At 35.2% G+C, this 16553-nt stretch overlaps 1 protein-coding gene across 4 annotated transcripts in view; it reads left to right on the plus strand.

Moving 5' to 3' along the window:
* Positions 1 to 1443: 1443 nt before the first annotated feature.
* Positions 1444 to 16553, plus strand: part of GLRA2 (glycine receptor alpha 2) — a 323103-nt gene continuing 307993 nt past the window's right edge. For 2 of the 4 annotated variants that reach the window (XM_036745489.1, XM_036745490.1), the window contains exons 1-2: positions 1444 to 1784; positions 3985 to 4118. In XM_036745489.1, coding sequence (XP_036601384.1) covers positions 1717 to 1784; positions 3985 to 4118 — 202 coding nt within the window. In that variant the 5' untranslated portion in view covers positions 1444 to 1716. Of the gene's footprint in view, positions 1785 to 3984; positions 4119 to 16553 lie in introns of those variants that run through there. The other 2 variants (XM_036745491.1, XM_036745492.1) reach the window with 1 other exon arrangement.

The following is a 16553-nucleotide window of genomic DNA, read 5'->3' on the forward strand; positions in this document are numbered from 1 at the left end:
GTGTTTATTACCTATTTCCAGATCTATATTCCATTACATAAATGAAGATAGATCACTTGAAAATTTATTCTTCCAAACCTGATTAAAATATTCATAGAGGTATACTGTTACCCTCCTAATTAGATTATTTAAAAACAAGAGCTACTGTGGTATGACAAGGGTAAATCTCTCATATACAAAGCCATCTTTAGTTGGGCTTACATTTTACATTTATTTTCCTATGAAGCCCTCCATTCTTCCTTTCTGAGTTTTCCATGTAACCAAAAGAAAACATTTGGAAGGCAGTTCCTTAAAATGATATCCTTTAAAATTAACACTTGCCCTCCATTAGTACTTCTTTCTTTTTCCAGGTAGCCCTGGCCTATCACCTTCAGCAAGGGCAGAAACAGGTTGCTACTGCCCCCTTCTGGTATTTTGTTCTGTCATATAAATTAGTGAAGTAGTAAAAAGCATCACCAAAGAATCTGAGTTCCTGTTAAAAAAAAAAAGACTCTACTGTGAGTATGGTAGGGATGGAGTTCAGTTAGAAGAGGGATTTCAAGGGATATCTTGCACATCTTAGAAGGACCGAGTTCCCTCTGAAAACAAGAGGTTGAACAGGGGGAAGGATTGTTGCAATACTATAGAGATAAAAATGGAATTTAAATTAATGTATGGATCCCCTGGACCATGTCTGAATGGAAAATTTTTAAAGCTGTGCTCACCTTGTTCCCTTTACTTGCATCCAAAACACTATTTTCTCCCACAACCTCAGTCCCTTTTCACTATGTGAGTGAAAACCCCAACTCTCCTTCTTAAACTTCAAGAACTCCAGATTCATTCCTTCATACTTAAAATGTCCTTATATCCCTTCCCCCATTCTCTTCATTTATTTTTCATTTATATTTTATCTCAAATCCCACTCTGTCTATAGCCCCCAGACTCATATTCCTATGAACCTAAATAATTTCCCTCATCTATTCTCTCTTCAATGTCTATTCTCCCCTTTTTGTCAAAGGACCCATTCAGCACACCCATTGCTTGCTGTAGGACCACTCTTTGCCCGGGTCTGGACTCCAGTCACGTTCTCTGTTAAATGTTTCTCCCTGTCCCCCGCCCCAACAAGGCTGAACAAGGAAACATGCGCACTACAGAGCTTGGAGCTGTCCAAGTGCTGAAATTTATAGGCTGGGTAAGATCACGTCCCTGTCTCTTTCTATCGCTCTCATTCCTGCACAGGAGCTTACCAATTTCCCCACTTACCCCACCCCAAAACACACTGCCCCTTCTTTCCCTTCATTTACAACTCCCTTCATAAAGAGAAGATTTTTTTTAGGGGCAGGATTTTACCAAATAGAAAAGAGAATAAAATCAAAGCTTCAGCAGCCAGACTTCCAGCATGGCATTGTCACCATTCTCTTTTGCATGGTGATGCGCTTAAGGTAGCAGCGTTTTTATTATTTAGTGAAAAGCAGTTGGGGGATTCACCAGTTCTGATGTTTTTTCTCTCTTTTGTCGGCTGATGGTAGTGAGCCTCGGTTTGACCTGACCATGATTCCCAGGACTGGCACTTTTTATTTTTTCTCCCCAAACTATACAAATCCACATCTTTTTTTGATTCTCAAGGAAATTAGATTATTGACAGATTTTGAATCTGGACAATAAAAGGTACTTTCTCCTAGCTTCTTTCTGGCATCATTTCTGGGATATTTTCCACAATCTTCACAGGAAACAGGAATGAACCGGCAGCTAGTGAACATTTTGACAGCCTTGTTTGCATTTTTCTTAGAGACAAACCACTTCAGGTAGGTGATACGACTTTGCATGCTAATATTTACTAAAAGACATGGAACTGAATAGAAGGGAAAATGCCTCATAAATCTTTTGCATTATCTGAACCCATCTCATTTTAATTGTATGGGGGGAGTTAGATTGCTTTTGTTCATTTAAGGAGCTTCTTTTTTTGGCAAAATACCAAAAAACCAAGTTTTTAAGATGTATCTTCTTATTCATTGAATTTCAGCACACACAAATATAATATTAAGGTAGTCTCAGTTTCATACTGTTTTAATTTGCCATCTACAAATGTATTCTTTTTCCTTTCCTGTTTTGTTGGAAGTTGTTTAGAAGGATGCCCAAATGAATTTTTCAAGTTAGAAAAATGATTTAATCCATTGACTAAAGATGACTGTTGTAGTTAACAAAGGAAAAGGGATTCCCCCTCACCAATCCCCAGACAATCTGGGGTCCCTATAATATCTCAACAGTCTCAAGCTCACTTATGAGAAGCACTATTCAGGAATTTTTCTTGAAACCTGAAACAAAGGGAAAAGATCTCTTACCTCCTTCCAGTCCATTCTACTTTTTTTTCTTCCAGATATAATTATGAGATTAATTATTTAAAGATAGAACCATTAATATTGGATATATATATATATATATATATATATATATATATATATATATACATTTTCTGCACAAAGGGGAAATATATATGATGATAATAACAGGGGTGTTATTACTTACTTGCTTATAATTACTACATCATTTACAAGTTGTCAAAACAAGTGGAACATCAATGTGTCAGGTTATTCCCAGTAAGTGAAAAAGTCATCCAGAACATGATGGTAAGAAAGATGGTGGGGTTGAGGGTAAGTTTATAGGTAAAGAATGCTTACACTACAAAGTGCAGTATTTTTCATTTCATTTTCATTCAATATGAAGGCTTTTGTATCCAATGTTCATGGAATCGAAGGCAAGAGCGTAGCAATAACACCATGCGTACTTGCACAACCTACTATGCCTTCATTAGGGTTACACTTCTCACTACAAATGAAGGGGGTGGGGGTTAGGCTAGATTTTAACATCGTCATCAACTATTTGATTCAACATACACACCTATATATGTTTCTATATGATTGCATTATAACAATTTTAAACCTATTAAATGGTCACAATCTTATCCTAGCATTTATACCACTTGTTTGAAAAACTGAAAATAATGTGGGTTTTTTTTGTGAATTGGCAGGCTTAACAAGAGTTAATGAAAAGTACTATAAAAGTACACAGAAAATAAAATGCATACTTTAGGAAAGAATTGCTGGAGTCCAGTTTTTCAATATAGTTTGTGATAGGATTCATCTCCCTTAAAACCAAATCTATTCATTTCATGAACACTTAATTATTTTTAATGAGGGAATGGTAGTTTGATAATTTTTCAGTCAAATTTGTACTTTATTATTATTTCAAAGACACAATGAATGAACCAACTTTTAAAAAAAAACTTCAATTGAGAACCCCTAATTTAAGTGTCTAGATATAAAGAAGAGTTGATACACAAAAAACAGGATTGCATGATATGCTCATTGCTGACATAGTTTTCAATGGAATTTAAATCCCATTAAGATGGTACCTTTTAGATATTGATTGCTTTGAAAATGACTAATGATACGTAGCTAGAAAGGAAATTAATAATTGAGAAATAAGTAGGTGAGAGATTTGTTTCAGTGTTTTCTGGTTATGTACAACAATTTTCACTAATATGAAATGAGTTTTTCCATTTAGGGCTGACATGCTTGAACACTTATAAGCTTTAGTTTCCTGGAAAATGGTGTGAACAGAAGAGCATGATGCAAAAGTCAGCATTGTCATGAGGGTTTAATGAAATACTCTACGTGACAATACCTACTATATGAACAGCAGGAACCATAGTGTGAACCATATAAACTTGTCATCTTCACTTTCTGATAGCTGAAGTTTGAGATCTTTGGGAATGTTGATGTTTTGCATCAACAGCTTTAGAGTATATTTAGTTTGCAGCTTTAGAGTATATTCAAGTTCAAATGTTGCTAGAAAAAGTTTGAACTTTCCTATTTGAGTATTTGTAATGCATCAAGTATTTTTGCCTAAAACTGGAGAAATCCTCCCCCCAAATAATATGTATTCAATGTGCTTTTCTAACATCAAGAATAGACTCATTACTAATTGAGCTAATTATCTGTTTAGGGCAGCTTTCTGCAAAGACCATGATTCTAGATCTGGTAAACCCCCCTCACAGTCCATGTCTCCTTCAGATTTCTTGGACAAATTAATGGGGAGGACATCAGGATATGATGCAAGAATCAGACCTAATTTTAAAGGTAAGGTCTTTTTAATTTTATGATGAATGTTTTGGAAGTCTTCTTAAATAGTAGATGCCTTTCAGGGCTTCTAACTAGGAAAATTTTCCTGAGTAGGGTTGGTACCACATGGTAGCCTTTCTTATTGGTGGTGTTTTAAACTCTTAATGAACCAGTCATGAATAGCTCAGAATTGACTCTTCCTGGATATTTCTGAAAACTCTCATTTGATTTTGATGACAATTTTTTAGAAATATGTCAGGAAGCATTTCTGTATTTTCTAGATTTAAAAAAGAAATAAGAATGTGGTAATGGTGGAAAGATGAGCATCTAAATCACAAAAACACACTGGAATCCTCACAAGCATTTTGAATTTGTAGAGACTAAATGGCTATACCAACCAAAATAGTTTCTAAAATCTAATTTCCAAGTAACTATAGAACCCCAAACAGAGTACCTCCCCCTCCACACTTTTGTGTCTCTAAAATTTCTAGGTTTAACAATGACCAGATTTAGTTATTTTGTTTCTCTGTAGATTCCTTGGCCTTCCTCTGAAATTCTGTAGTTAAGATAGTCATAGAGCTATAAAGTTCACACATTCTTTAAAATTTGTCTTTCTCAATAAAGTAAATAATTTCATTTTCTGTTAGGTATAAATTCCAAAGAGTTGTCCATTATTACAACTGGAAAGGCATGGATTTAAGTTAGAGACATAGAGACATTGTGGCAATTTTGGCTTGGTTTTTATTTACTTGGTCCAGGAACTTTTCTTCTGACATGGATCTCAGTTTAAAATGACATGTTTCAAAGGGTTGCTTTTTTATTTTGAAAGATTTTAACATAAAGCAGAGGCAGAAAATGTTTAACATTATTAAAAAAAAAAAAGAAAACCAGAATACCCTGGATATTCTGTATTCATTCATTCAGAGTACTTCACTTTCACTCATTAGCAATTCAATTGCATAGCTTTGTTGAAGTTTGTGACTGGCTTTATTATTAGCAAACCTGAATATGGATGCCAAATCCATTGCTTCTATGAATTCTACACTTCTGAATGCATCCAACTACACACACATTTCATAGTGGGTAGAAAAAGAGAAAAAAATCCAAGTTTTGACAAAGCAAGCACTTGTTTAATTAGCTTGATTTGTAGAGCATTTTCCAGAGGAAGCTAACATGAGATCTATAAACATCCCATTTCTTATTTACATTCTTTATTTTGGTTAAAATTTTTAACTTATGAAGAAAAAATCAGTTTTCAATGGTACTATTCATATATGTTTATTAATCGTACTGTTTACTAATGACTACTTCCAGATTAAGTAACTTAGCAGAATCTACTAATAGTAAAATTTTCTTTTTTCCCAATGTTCTGTGGTGGCAAAATGAGAGAATGCAAGGAGAGCCATTACCACCCTACATGACACTTCTACCTATAGAGTCAGGGCAGAACAAAATGGTAGCTTCAGCAAAGAATGAATTTGCTTTCAGAAATTTGTTAAATAATTAGTGGACTGAAGGAGCTTTTCATGAGCGTTGCACTTAATTCAGAATGTCTTAACAACTTCTTGAGGGCAAAAAGATCAATATCAAATACTTATTCATGCAGACATTGATGGCCCAGGTTGACTTTTTCTTCTCCTAACTTATTTGATGAATTGAAGCATCTTGCACTTTTGGAACCTTTCATGATATTTATAATTCATTTTAAATCTATCAGGAAAATTCTGCTACATTTTCTTCTTTGCTTTTGGATGATGTGTATGGTTATGGCTATCATATTTTAGGAGGGATATTGATAAGATGGTGTTAAAAAGTGTTGAAAGGCATTGAAAGGAAGGTAATTAGGAGAACGAAGGACCTCAAACTCGTGGCATATAATGCTAAAATAACTATGGATGTTTAGTCTGGAGAATAGAAGACTTGAGAAGGGCAGGACATGAAAACTATCTTCAAGTGTTTGAAGGGCTGTTGTGTAGAAGAGACACCTAGGCAATGTTTTTAGTCCCACGGGGCAGAATTAGGATGAATAAGAGGAAGCTGAAGAGTGGCAATTTTGTGCTTGATATAAGGAAATTCTTTCTAATAATTCATGCTCTACAAATCAGAACACAAATACTGCCTCAGAAGCCAATCCTACCAAAGCTATGGAAACTGTACTGTCCTCTTAAATGCAGACAAACTAGGACTTAACAATTCTAATTCACTTTATGGGATTTTTGTTGTTGGTGGTGGTGGTGCATGCGTGTGTGTGTTTGTGTGAATTTAATTTGAATCTAGGAGACAAACTGGAAAAGAGAGAGAAAAAGAAGGTGAAGGAAAACTTCTTTCTTGTTTGAACTCTCTTAACTGTTATTTTTATGGAGAAACAAAGAAAATTTTATGAGTAGTGACTCTGAAGAAAACCTATTAAGATTCAGGGCTTCGGAGAAGTCGAAGAGATTGTTTTCCTGTCATAGCTGGAAAGAGGCTAGAAAAAAAGAGAGAGAAAGGAGACAGAGAAATATTTTAATGAAATTATTGTAGCCTTTATCTGGCAAAGAAAATGAAGAGGTTTCTTGAGAAGAGACTTTGCTTGCTTTCCTGAATGAGCTAACTGGTGAGGGATTGTGTTCTCCAAAGCTAAGAAAAGTTATCTGAACTTTCAGTGAAGATTTGTGGTAATTGGCTATTACCTTCATCACAGTTACAACTTTTGCTATAATCATCTATATATCTTTATTTTAATTTCATTGTTAACAAATTGTGTTTCAATAACTTGAATTTTAATACTAGGACCTTATAAATTTAAATAAGATATAATCACTATTAGGAAAGGAGGTTTGTCTGGTTTATTAAATAAATAATATTTGATTAATTGGGAAGAGATTCTAAGCCTAGTTTATACTATACGTATGTTGGAATTTCAGTGACTAATGTGGGAATACACAAAGAACCCTCTGGATTATCCTAGAACTCAAAATGATAACATTCAATATGGGAATGGGTCAAGTAACAGATGACTTTTCCACAAGTGAGATTGATCAGGGAACCTCAAATAATCCTGCTACGTATGGAGACTTTTTCTCCTAGCTTGTCACATATGTTTTTCTCAAACTAAATAAATGTTTCCCCTACCCTGTTCTGTGATAACTCCATACCCCTACCACTTTCAGTCATCCAGAAAATTAGTGTAGAAATTATCCCTACGTCCCAATGAGAAAGCCAAACAGCTTCTGAATACCTGGTTTATTTCTTTTCAACATATTTTGTTCACCTAGAATGAATGAATAGCAGAGGTAGCTAACTCATTTCTTAATCTTTGAGATTATAAACAGGAATAAACCATGAATATAAATAATGCACAGCTAGAGTTAAGCTAAACTTCTCTGTTTTTCTTCTCTTCCTTTGCTACCTCAAGGGGTCTTTCCTCTTCCCTGGAAAAAAAGAACAACTGTAGCCTCCAATTACTTTGAATTGGTGCTAAGGGTAAATAAGTCTTAGAATCATATGGCTGCAATCCTCTCTCCCTCCCCCTAAGAGGGTAAATTAAGGAGTAGCGGCCAGGCAGGAGATCTGCCAAATGATGCAATGCTTTCTACAAAGAATTGTGAAAGAAGATCAAGTCAATTCAACAAATATTTATCAAACACATTTTATGTGAAAGGCAACGAATTACAAAAGCAATAAGAACAGTAATTCCTGTCTTCAAAGAGCATACATTTCTGATGGGAGAATATGACATGTTTAAAAATAAGTAAATGTGAAATATACATAAAGTAATACAAACCGATTTCTTGAGAAAGAATGCTAGGGGAATCAAGTAACTCCTTGTCAGTCACAGAAGCTGAGATGTGTTTTGATGAAAGGTAGGGATTTATGAGACCATGTCACCTGGTCATAGTTTCCACATTAATGAAATAATGATAATAATATTTATACTACTTAATTTATAGGGTTGTTGAGCTATGTAAGAGGAGGAAAGAAGAAGAGAAGCAGTGGAAGAAAGAGGAAGGGTAGGGGTAGGAAGAAGAGTAAAAGTGGGAGGAAAAGGAGAAGGAGGAGTAGCCCCACTCTATAAAATTGCTTGATCTACTTCAGATCAGTTATTGTCACTAAAATAATCTATTTTCTACAATAATTTGTGTATGTTTACTCAAAATTTCTTTTTTGTGTGAGGCAATTGGGGTTAAGTAACTTGTCCAGGGTCACACAGCCAGCAAGTGTCAAGAGACTGGATTTGACCTCAGTTTCTCCTGACCCTGTGGCCAGTGCTCTATCCACTGCACCACCTGGCTGCCCCTTCAGAATTCAATTTAAAGACTATTCAGAACTTTTTTAGTCATATTCAGAGTGGCTTATAAGATATTTTCCCCATTTTCAAAGCTTGTTGACTTTATTGCTCAAATCATAAATTTAAATTCCATGGTTCTGCATTTACTAATGGGCCCTGAGTAGACACAACCAAAGACCGATCATCTTTGGAATCACCTCTTTATATAAACATCTGATTAGCATCTACTTGGTATGAATCCCTTGAATGTCTGAATTAGTGTCACAGTGACCAAGGAAATTATAGTATGGTAAATCTGGATGACTTGTTGTCATGGTGAGTTGCCTTCTCAACTAAGACTTACTACCTTTCTGAACATTGTAATGTAATGGCTTTTCTTGCTTCTATGTTTTAAAAAAGGCAGTGAAAATGTTTTAAAGAGTGAAAAATCAGAATCTCTACTAAATATCTCTCAATAGTACTTTTTCTTTTGGCAGGTGGTCAATCATAATATCAGTATGTTTTGAGTACCAACAATAGGACATACAATAAATTACTGCCCATTGAGCTCATGATACAAAATTAATTGTTGGTAGAAAGCTAGGAAACTATATATTTTAGGAAGCAGGGGATCCAGTGCTATGGGAAATCCTGAATATTGCATAGACATGAGTCTCTTCTATTTGGCTCAAGAGGTCATAAGCTACCTCAAAGTCATTTTCTGACACATCATAAAAACAGTAAGAAATAGGGAGCAAGTTGGTCTAGTCACTATGTAGGAGAGAATGCCATACACGATCACATAAAAGGATGGGGGGTGGGGTGAGAAGTGTGCCTGAAGACCATTATCTTATCCAGAATGAAGAGAAAAACATTAAAAATAACAACAATGATGTTGGCTATGGTGGTACCACTAATAGTAATAGCTTTAATTTCTTTAGGGCTTTATGTTTCTAAAACACACAAAACAATGCTTTGTGCTAGGTAATAGGATGAATAAGACCATAGATTCAGAGCTAGAAGAAACCTTATTGGTTATCTAGCCCAGCCCCTACATTTTACAGATGAGGAAACTGAGGAAGTACTAATATGCCTTTTGATAAGAACAAGAGAAGAGACAAGTAAGTACAGAAGCAGTTGAGTTGCAGTGAAAAGAGCATTGCCTTTTAAGTTGGATCAGGAGGTTTTGAATCCCTGCCAATATGATCTTGGGCAAGTGCCTTAAGCTTTCTGAGTTTGTTATGAGCTTTGAGATCCCCTCCAGATCAAAATCTGATGCTATAATCTATGATCTAAGATGAGATTTAATATTTCTAATTAGTTGTAGATGTAATGGTAGATGAATATCAGTAGGAGATACTAAGAGCAGCGAGGTGGCACAGTAGATAGAGTGCTGGGCTGGGAGTCAGGAAGACCTGAGTACAAATCTGGCCTTAGACACTTACTAGCTGTGTGCTCCTTGGCAAGTGATTTAACCCTGTTTCCCTCAGTTTCATCATCTCTAAAATGAACTGGAGATGAGTCAGATACAGTGGAAAAAACAATTAAATAAAATAACACGGGGGTAATAAAAGATTCACATTGACAGGCAAGGGAAATGATTTAGACTGCACTGAAGAGGAAGAGAGAAACTATAAAATCAAGGAAGCCACATAGAAGTGGTTTTTATAGTATATTACATAGTATTTATAGTACATTATATCGCAAAACTAAAGCACACAACAGAGGAATTTTCCAAGTCCTTTAACACTAGTGCTTTCTTTTTGGTGTTATCTCCAATTTATTCTTTGTCTATCTTGTTTGCACGCAGTTGTTTGTGTTCCTTGCCTTTCTTTGTATCCCTAGTGCTTAGCACAGTGCCTGACATATAGTAGATTCCTAACAAATGCTATTTGATGACTTGAGAACAACTCAAAGATTGTGTAGCTCTATGGTTTAGGGAAGAGGTGCTAGGGAAATCCCTGAAGGACATATATCTCCAGTAACTTGTCCCCTGTAATGTAGTTAGTAACTGTCAGAAAAAGATTTTGAATCTAGGTCTACTCGACTCTTGCAACAGGTCTTCATCCCTATGCTATATGGCCTGTATAAATACACACACATGTGTGCACACATACACACATCTGCATGTGTGCACAAATGCAATGCACACACATACATGCACACACATACACATGTACACACATAGAGTTCTCTTCATTTAATAGAGTTGCTGAGTTGCACGAGGCCACATACTGGTAATAGAAACCTGAGTCTCCTAACTCAAGGTTCCATGCTCTACCATTATAATATGAGGATCGTTCATACCTCTTTACTTTGCAACTCTCACCTCACTAGAACAAAATCATGAGCATTATAAAATAGTTAAGAAATCTGATGATGATGATGATGATGGTAACATAATGATGATGATGAATAAAGGGTTGAGATGTGGTCATGTTTAAGGTATTTGAAAGAAAGGAAAAAGTCAAAGGTGGCCCTTAGTCATGGAAGAAATGCTATTTCTAAGCAATTTAGTGGACTTAAGCATGGTTTCCCATTTCCACTCTTTCTTTCTAGGATTCCATACATTATAGTTCAATGGCTAAAAGAAAAAATATATGAATATTTTTCCTATTACGATTTATTTTAAGCATAATCTTTCAAATTAGTAAAATTTCTATTCCACATATTTTGTTCAGAAATACTTTAGTGCTCTCTCCCTATTCCAATTGTCATGCATTTAGTTACATAACATATCCCACCCTACCTCCCAGTGGAATGTAAGTTCATGGATAGGAGATATTGTTTCATTTTGCTCTTTGGATCCTCATTACCTAACAGTACTACGCACAGAATAGACAACTTAAAAATGTTTATTGAGTTGCATAGAGTTAAGTTTTTCTTTGGCCTGAGTAAGGGCATATACAACATACTCTTAAAATTTACAGATGACATAAGACTAAGAGGGGTATTTTATACATTGGGTTACAAATGTCATGATCCAAAAACATCTTGTCAGATTAGAATATTAGTCTGAATTTAACAAAATTGTAGTTAATAAGGACAAACATAAAATCCTTTATTTGGGCTTTAAAATTTTTTGCAAGTCCAATATGGGAAGGTATGACATGATAATATTCTGTCTAAAAGAGATCTCGGGGTGTAATCAGGTTGCAAACTCAGTATGGGCTATATGACAGTCAAAAAAAGTTAATGTAATCTGAGGCTGCATTAAGAGAGGCTTATTCTCCTGGACTAAGGAGATGATAATACTTCTATATTTTATTCTGATTACACCACTTCTGGGATATTGTTCTTAGTTATGGGGACAATATTTTAGGAAAGATTATGACAAAATGGACAATGTCCAGAGGAGCGCAAACAAGATGGAGGATAGTCTTACTAGAATATCATCTAAGGTTTGGTTGAAAGAACTATGGACCTTTAACCTGAAGAAGAGAAGATTTAAAGGGGACATATTAGCTGTCTTCAATATTTGAAAGACTTCTGTGTGGTTAAAGGAGTAGTTAAACTTATTCTGTTTGGCTCCAGAAGGATTAACTAGGAGTATTGGGTAAAAATTACAAAAAAAAAATAGGTTAGTCTTGGTATAAGAAAATAACTTTTTAATCATGAGATCCATCCAAAATTGGAATATCCTGCCTCATTAGATAGTACCTTCCCCTTCACCAGAAGTCTTTGAAAAAAGACTGGATGACTGATGGCTGTAGGTGTGACCTTGGGCACATAACTTAACCTTTCTTAGACTCAATTACCATCTGAATCACATTTGAAACACAAGGTGGTTAGTGTAATAATTAAATTATGTCAGTATCAAATGTACTGTAATGAGAATTTTTGCTCAGGCACAAATTGGACTAGAATGCTGAGATCCCTTTCAATTTGGTGATTCCTTAATTCTGTGTGTTTGGTTCACCATAAATCAACAAGCATTTATTAAGCTCCTACTATGTTTAGGCACAGTGCTACACACTGGAGGTATAAAGATTGTTCTTGCCCTCAGGTAACTTACATTTTATCAGGGGAATAAACATGTGCATATACAGGATTATACAAAATATATGTGGTGCCATTTGTGAGAGGAGGGCACAAGCAGTTGGGGAGATCAGGAAAGGCAGAGCTTGAGATGAATCTTAAAAGGGACTAGTGATTCTAGGAGACAGAGATGAGGTGGGAATGCATTCTAGGAATGAGGAGGAAAACTTGACAAAGGTGAGAAATTGATTGTCACGCATGAGCAACAGGAATGTGACCAGTTTGGATCATCAGGAACATAAAAGAGAGTGATGTTTAATAAGGCTGGAAAGGTAGGCTAGGGCCAGGTGGAGATAGGTTTTAAATGCCAAATAGAGTTCACATTTGATCTTAGAGGTAAGAAGAAGCTGCTCGAGTTTATTAATGAGAGTCCTTGACAAAGATTGGTAATTTAAAATTATTAGTCCAGGCTAGGAATGGAGTGCATAGCCCAGTTCCTTTTTTAATCAGATCAGGAAAATAATGGCCAAAGTTAGTCCTTTGTAGACATAAAGACCTTTTCCTCATGTTGAATGAGCTGTCCATATTTTAGTTGATTTATGATCATTATCATTTTTTATTATTCTAGCAGATATTCCTTTGTCAGAATTTCTGTCTCCTGGAAATGCCATTTTAAAAATTAGGCATTTAAAGAAAGAAAATGAAATGTTCAAATCTGAGCAAAATGCATTAGTTCTGTTTCTCTCTTTTAAAAATAAAGCTTTTATCTATTTAAATGAAATTTTCTTTGAAAATAATATTAGCTTCTGGTCTATCTGCTGAATTTCATCAAAATATGAATAAACACGTTATACAGAGGCATTTCCTTCAGAAAGTGAGTCTTTTTGTATGCCATGCACAACATAGAAAAGAGCCCTGTGGACATGTTGTACACTTCATCTTATGCCATGCTACCAGATTGTATAGGCCCAAATAGACTCCCTCAAGGGTAGCAAATGAACACGATGTTGTCCATAGCAACTATTGCTAATCTATCTGGGTCAGGTGTGTGTGCATGTGTGTGTGTGTGTGTTTGTGTGTGTGTGTGTGTGTGTGTGTGTGTGTTTGTAAGTATGAAGGGAGGATTGTTTGCACTAACCCCTAAACCCCAGCTGCTCACAGAGGCCAGAGGTTGAGGAAAGCATAGCACATTAAGTATGCTGAATTCAGTAGTCCCTGCTGTGTGATCTAATTTTGCTTATCTTCATGTTGCTGAACTGTGACTTGACACTTGGAATTAGATTTAATTTGAGCCCTTCTCTGCCTCTGTTTCTCTCTATTTTACTGTCTCTATCTTTGTTTATCTCCTGTCTCTCTCTATGTCTTTGTCTCTTTCTATCTCTGATTCTCTCTGTCTCTGTATCCCTCTATCTTTCTGTCTCTGTCCCTGTCTCTCTGTCTCTTTCTCCTTCTTTCAATCCTTTCCTTCCCCGCTCTTTTTACTCTTGCAATGGGATTTGTCTCAAAATGTGATTTTTGAGTATGATTTTTGTGCCTTTTGTCCTGGGAATTAAAAATATTTATTACCTCTCCTGTTTCTGCTTCCTCATGAGTTTGTAGTCTAATTCAGTAAATAAAATTAGAAGAAATTACAATAATATAAAGTAGTATACTAAATTTCAGTTAGGACAGAATGAACTTTAGTGGGAATTTGGACAAGGAGTCCTCCCTTTTGACTGTGGAGATCAGGAATGACTTCATGAAGGAGGTGACATTTCAATGAGTAAAATTTTGACAGGTTGAAATGAGGTTGGCAATAAGTATGGACAGAAATGAGGGCAGAAGAAATGATGACTCTGGAGGAGAGAGTGAGGTTGATGACTTTGTGCAACTCTGCCTCACTTAAATCCATTTCACAAGCATTACTCGATGATGTCATTGGTCCTCTTTGAAAATGAAGGCTTAATAACAACAACTTAAAATGTGTGGATTCCAGAGCTGGAGTAATGCTTTAGGAAGAAGAACTGGGACATGTTAGAAGAAGTCTGGAGTGTAATCTATAGAAGAATGAGAGAAATTACTCATTACCTTGTTTTATATTTATCCATGTACATTTTCCCTCTCTTCCTTCTTGTCCCCCAATAGAATATAAAGCCTATGAAGATAGGAACCATCCTGTTTTGATTTCTATATTCCTGAGGACTAACCATGCCTTGCACATTGCAGGTCCCTAAAGCATGTGTGTTGAATTTGAATGTATTGAATTCATCAGATGCTATATAGAAGAGGTTCTATCTTCTCTCCCTCCACTGATTATACCACTCCTTTTGGAAAATTTTTCCTGAAGTGACAGTACATATGCATATGTGAACATATAGGTATGGATGTATATATGCATGTATGCATATATATGTGGATATGTATGGGTGAAAACCTGAAGATCAAAACTCATAATGATAAACTTAAAAACAAATCAAGGACATACTTAGAAAGTGTATAGAAACAGTACTGTAATAAATGAAGTGCCAAGCATGAGTCAGAAATGCCAATTGCCAACAGGGGATAAATATAGTATATGATTTTTAAAAGAGTGGTTATATTTTAGGTGTGAAAAAATTCATCCATGCTGACTTGCCTACATAGCCATAGCATCATTCCAAAATAACTTACAAACCCATTAGAGCTAAATTTGGCCTGAGCTATAGTCACAGTTTGGACCTTTCACCAGATGAGCTGAAGCATAACAAGCCTTCTAAAGGAGAAAAGTGAACCAACAATTGCATCCTATTCTCAAATGGAAATGAGAGATCCACAGGACGAATTAATTACCAAAACTCATTCACGCTCAAATATTCATGACTGATAATGATTAAAATATTAACTCCCTTTGGAGAATTTGCATTTCATCTGGCAAAATTAACTTCTTTTAAAATTTTCTTATTCATTTCATTGAATATTGTCCAATTACATGTAAAAATATTAACATTCGTTTTAAAAATTTTGAGCTTGAAATTCTCTCTCTCCCTCCTATCCTTCCTTTCTTGAGAAGGTAAGTTAGTATTGATTATGCATGTGAAGATATGAAAACATATTTCCATATTAGCCATATTCCAAAGAAAACACAAAATCACAACAAATAAAGTTTTTTTACAGTATGACTCAATCTACATTCAGAGTTCATCAGTTCTCTCTTTGAAGGTAGATAACATTTTTTATCATAAGTCCTTTGGATTTGTCTTGGGTCTGAGAATAGCTGAATCATTCACAGTCGGTCATGTTGTGATGACATGGCTCTGCTCACTTCACTTTGCATGAGTTCATGTGAGTCTTTCTAGGTTTTTCTGAAAGCATCCTGTTCATCATAGCACAATAGTATTCCATCAAAATCATGTACCAGAACTTGAGTAGCCATTCCCCAATTGATGGGCATCCCCTCAATTTCTAATTTTTTGCCAACACAAGAAGAGCTACTATAACTATTTTTGTACTATAGATCCTTTTACCTTTTTAAAATGTCTTTGAGATACAGACCTAGTAGTACTATTTCTGGGTCAAAGGGTATGCACAGTTTTCTAGCCCTTTAGGCGTAGTTCCAAATTGCTCTCCAAAATGGTTGGATAAGTTCACAACTCCTCCAACAGTGCATTAGTGTCCCAATTTTCCCAGGACTGGGACTTTTTATTTTTTCTCCCCTACTTATTCAGTGCTATACCAATGAAATTACCAGAAATTATTTTATAAAGCTAGAAAAAATAATAACAAAATCCATCTGGAAGAACAAAAAGTGAAAAGCACCAAGTGCATCAATAAAAAAACAGTTGCAGATTTCAAACTATATTATAAATCAGTAATCATCAAAACCATCTAGCACTGGCTAATAAATGGACTGATGGATGGATAATCCACAGTAGTAAATTACTATTTGTGTCAGAAAAGGAATGTGATAGGATGCTTTGACTATTTTTCCAAAAGTTTCCTTATTATTGGAGTTAATTGTTCTTCAAATGTTTGGTAGAATTCACTTCTAAATCCGTCTGGTCCTGGAGATTTTTTTCTTATGGAGCTCATTGATGGCTTGTTGGATTTCTTTTTTCTAAGATTAAATAAGTATTCTATTTCTTTTCCTGTTATTCTGGGCAAGTAATGTTTTTTTTAATGTTCATCCATTTCACTTCAATTTTCTGTTTTCTTGGCATATAGTTGAGCATAAAATTGAGTTATTTTAAATTCTAATAATTGTTTTAATT

This window comes from Trichosurus vulpecula, chromosome 2 (genome assembly GCF_011100635.1).
Source record: "Trichosurus vulpecula isolate mTriVul1 chromosome 2, mTriVul1.pri, whole genome shotgun sequence".
Taxonomy (NCBI): Eukaryota; Metazoa; Chordata; class Mammalia; order Diprotodontia; family Phalangeridae; genus Trichosurus; species Trichosurus vulpecula.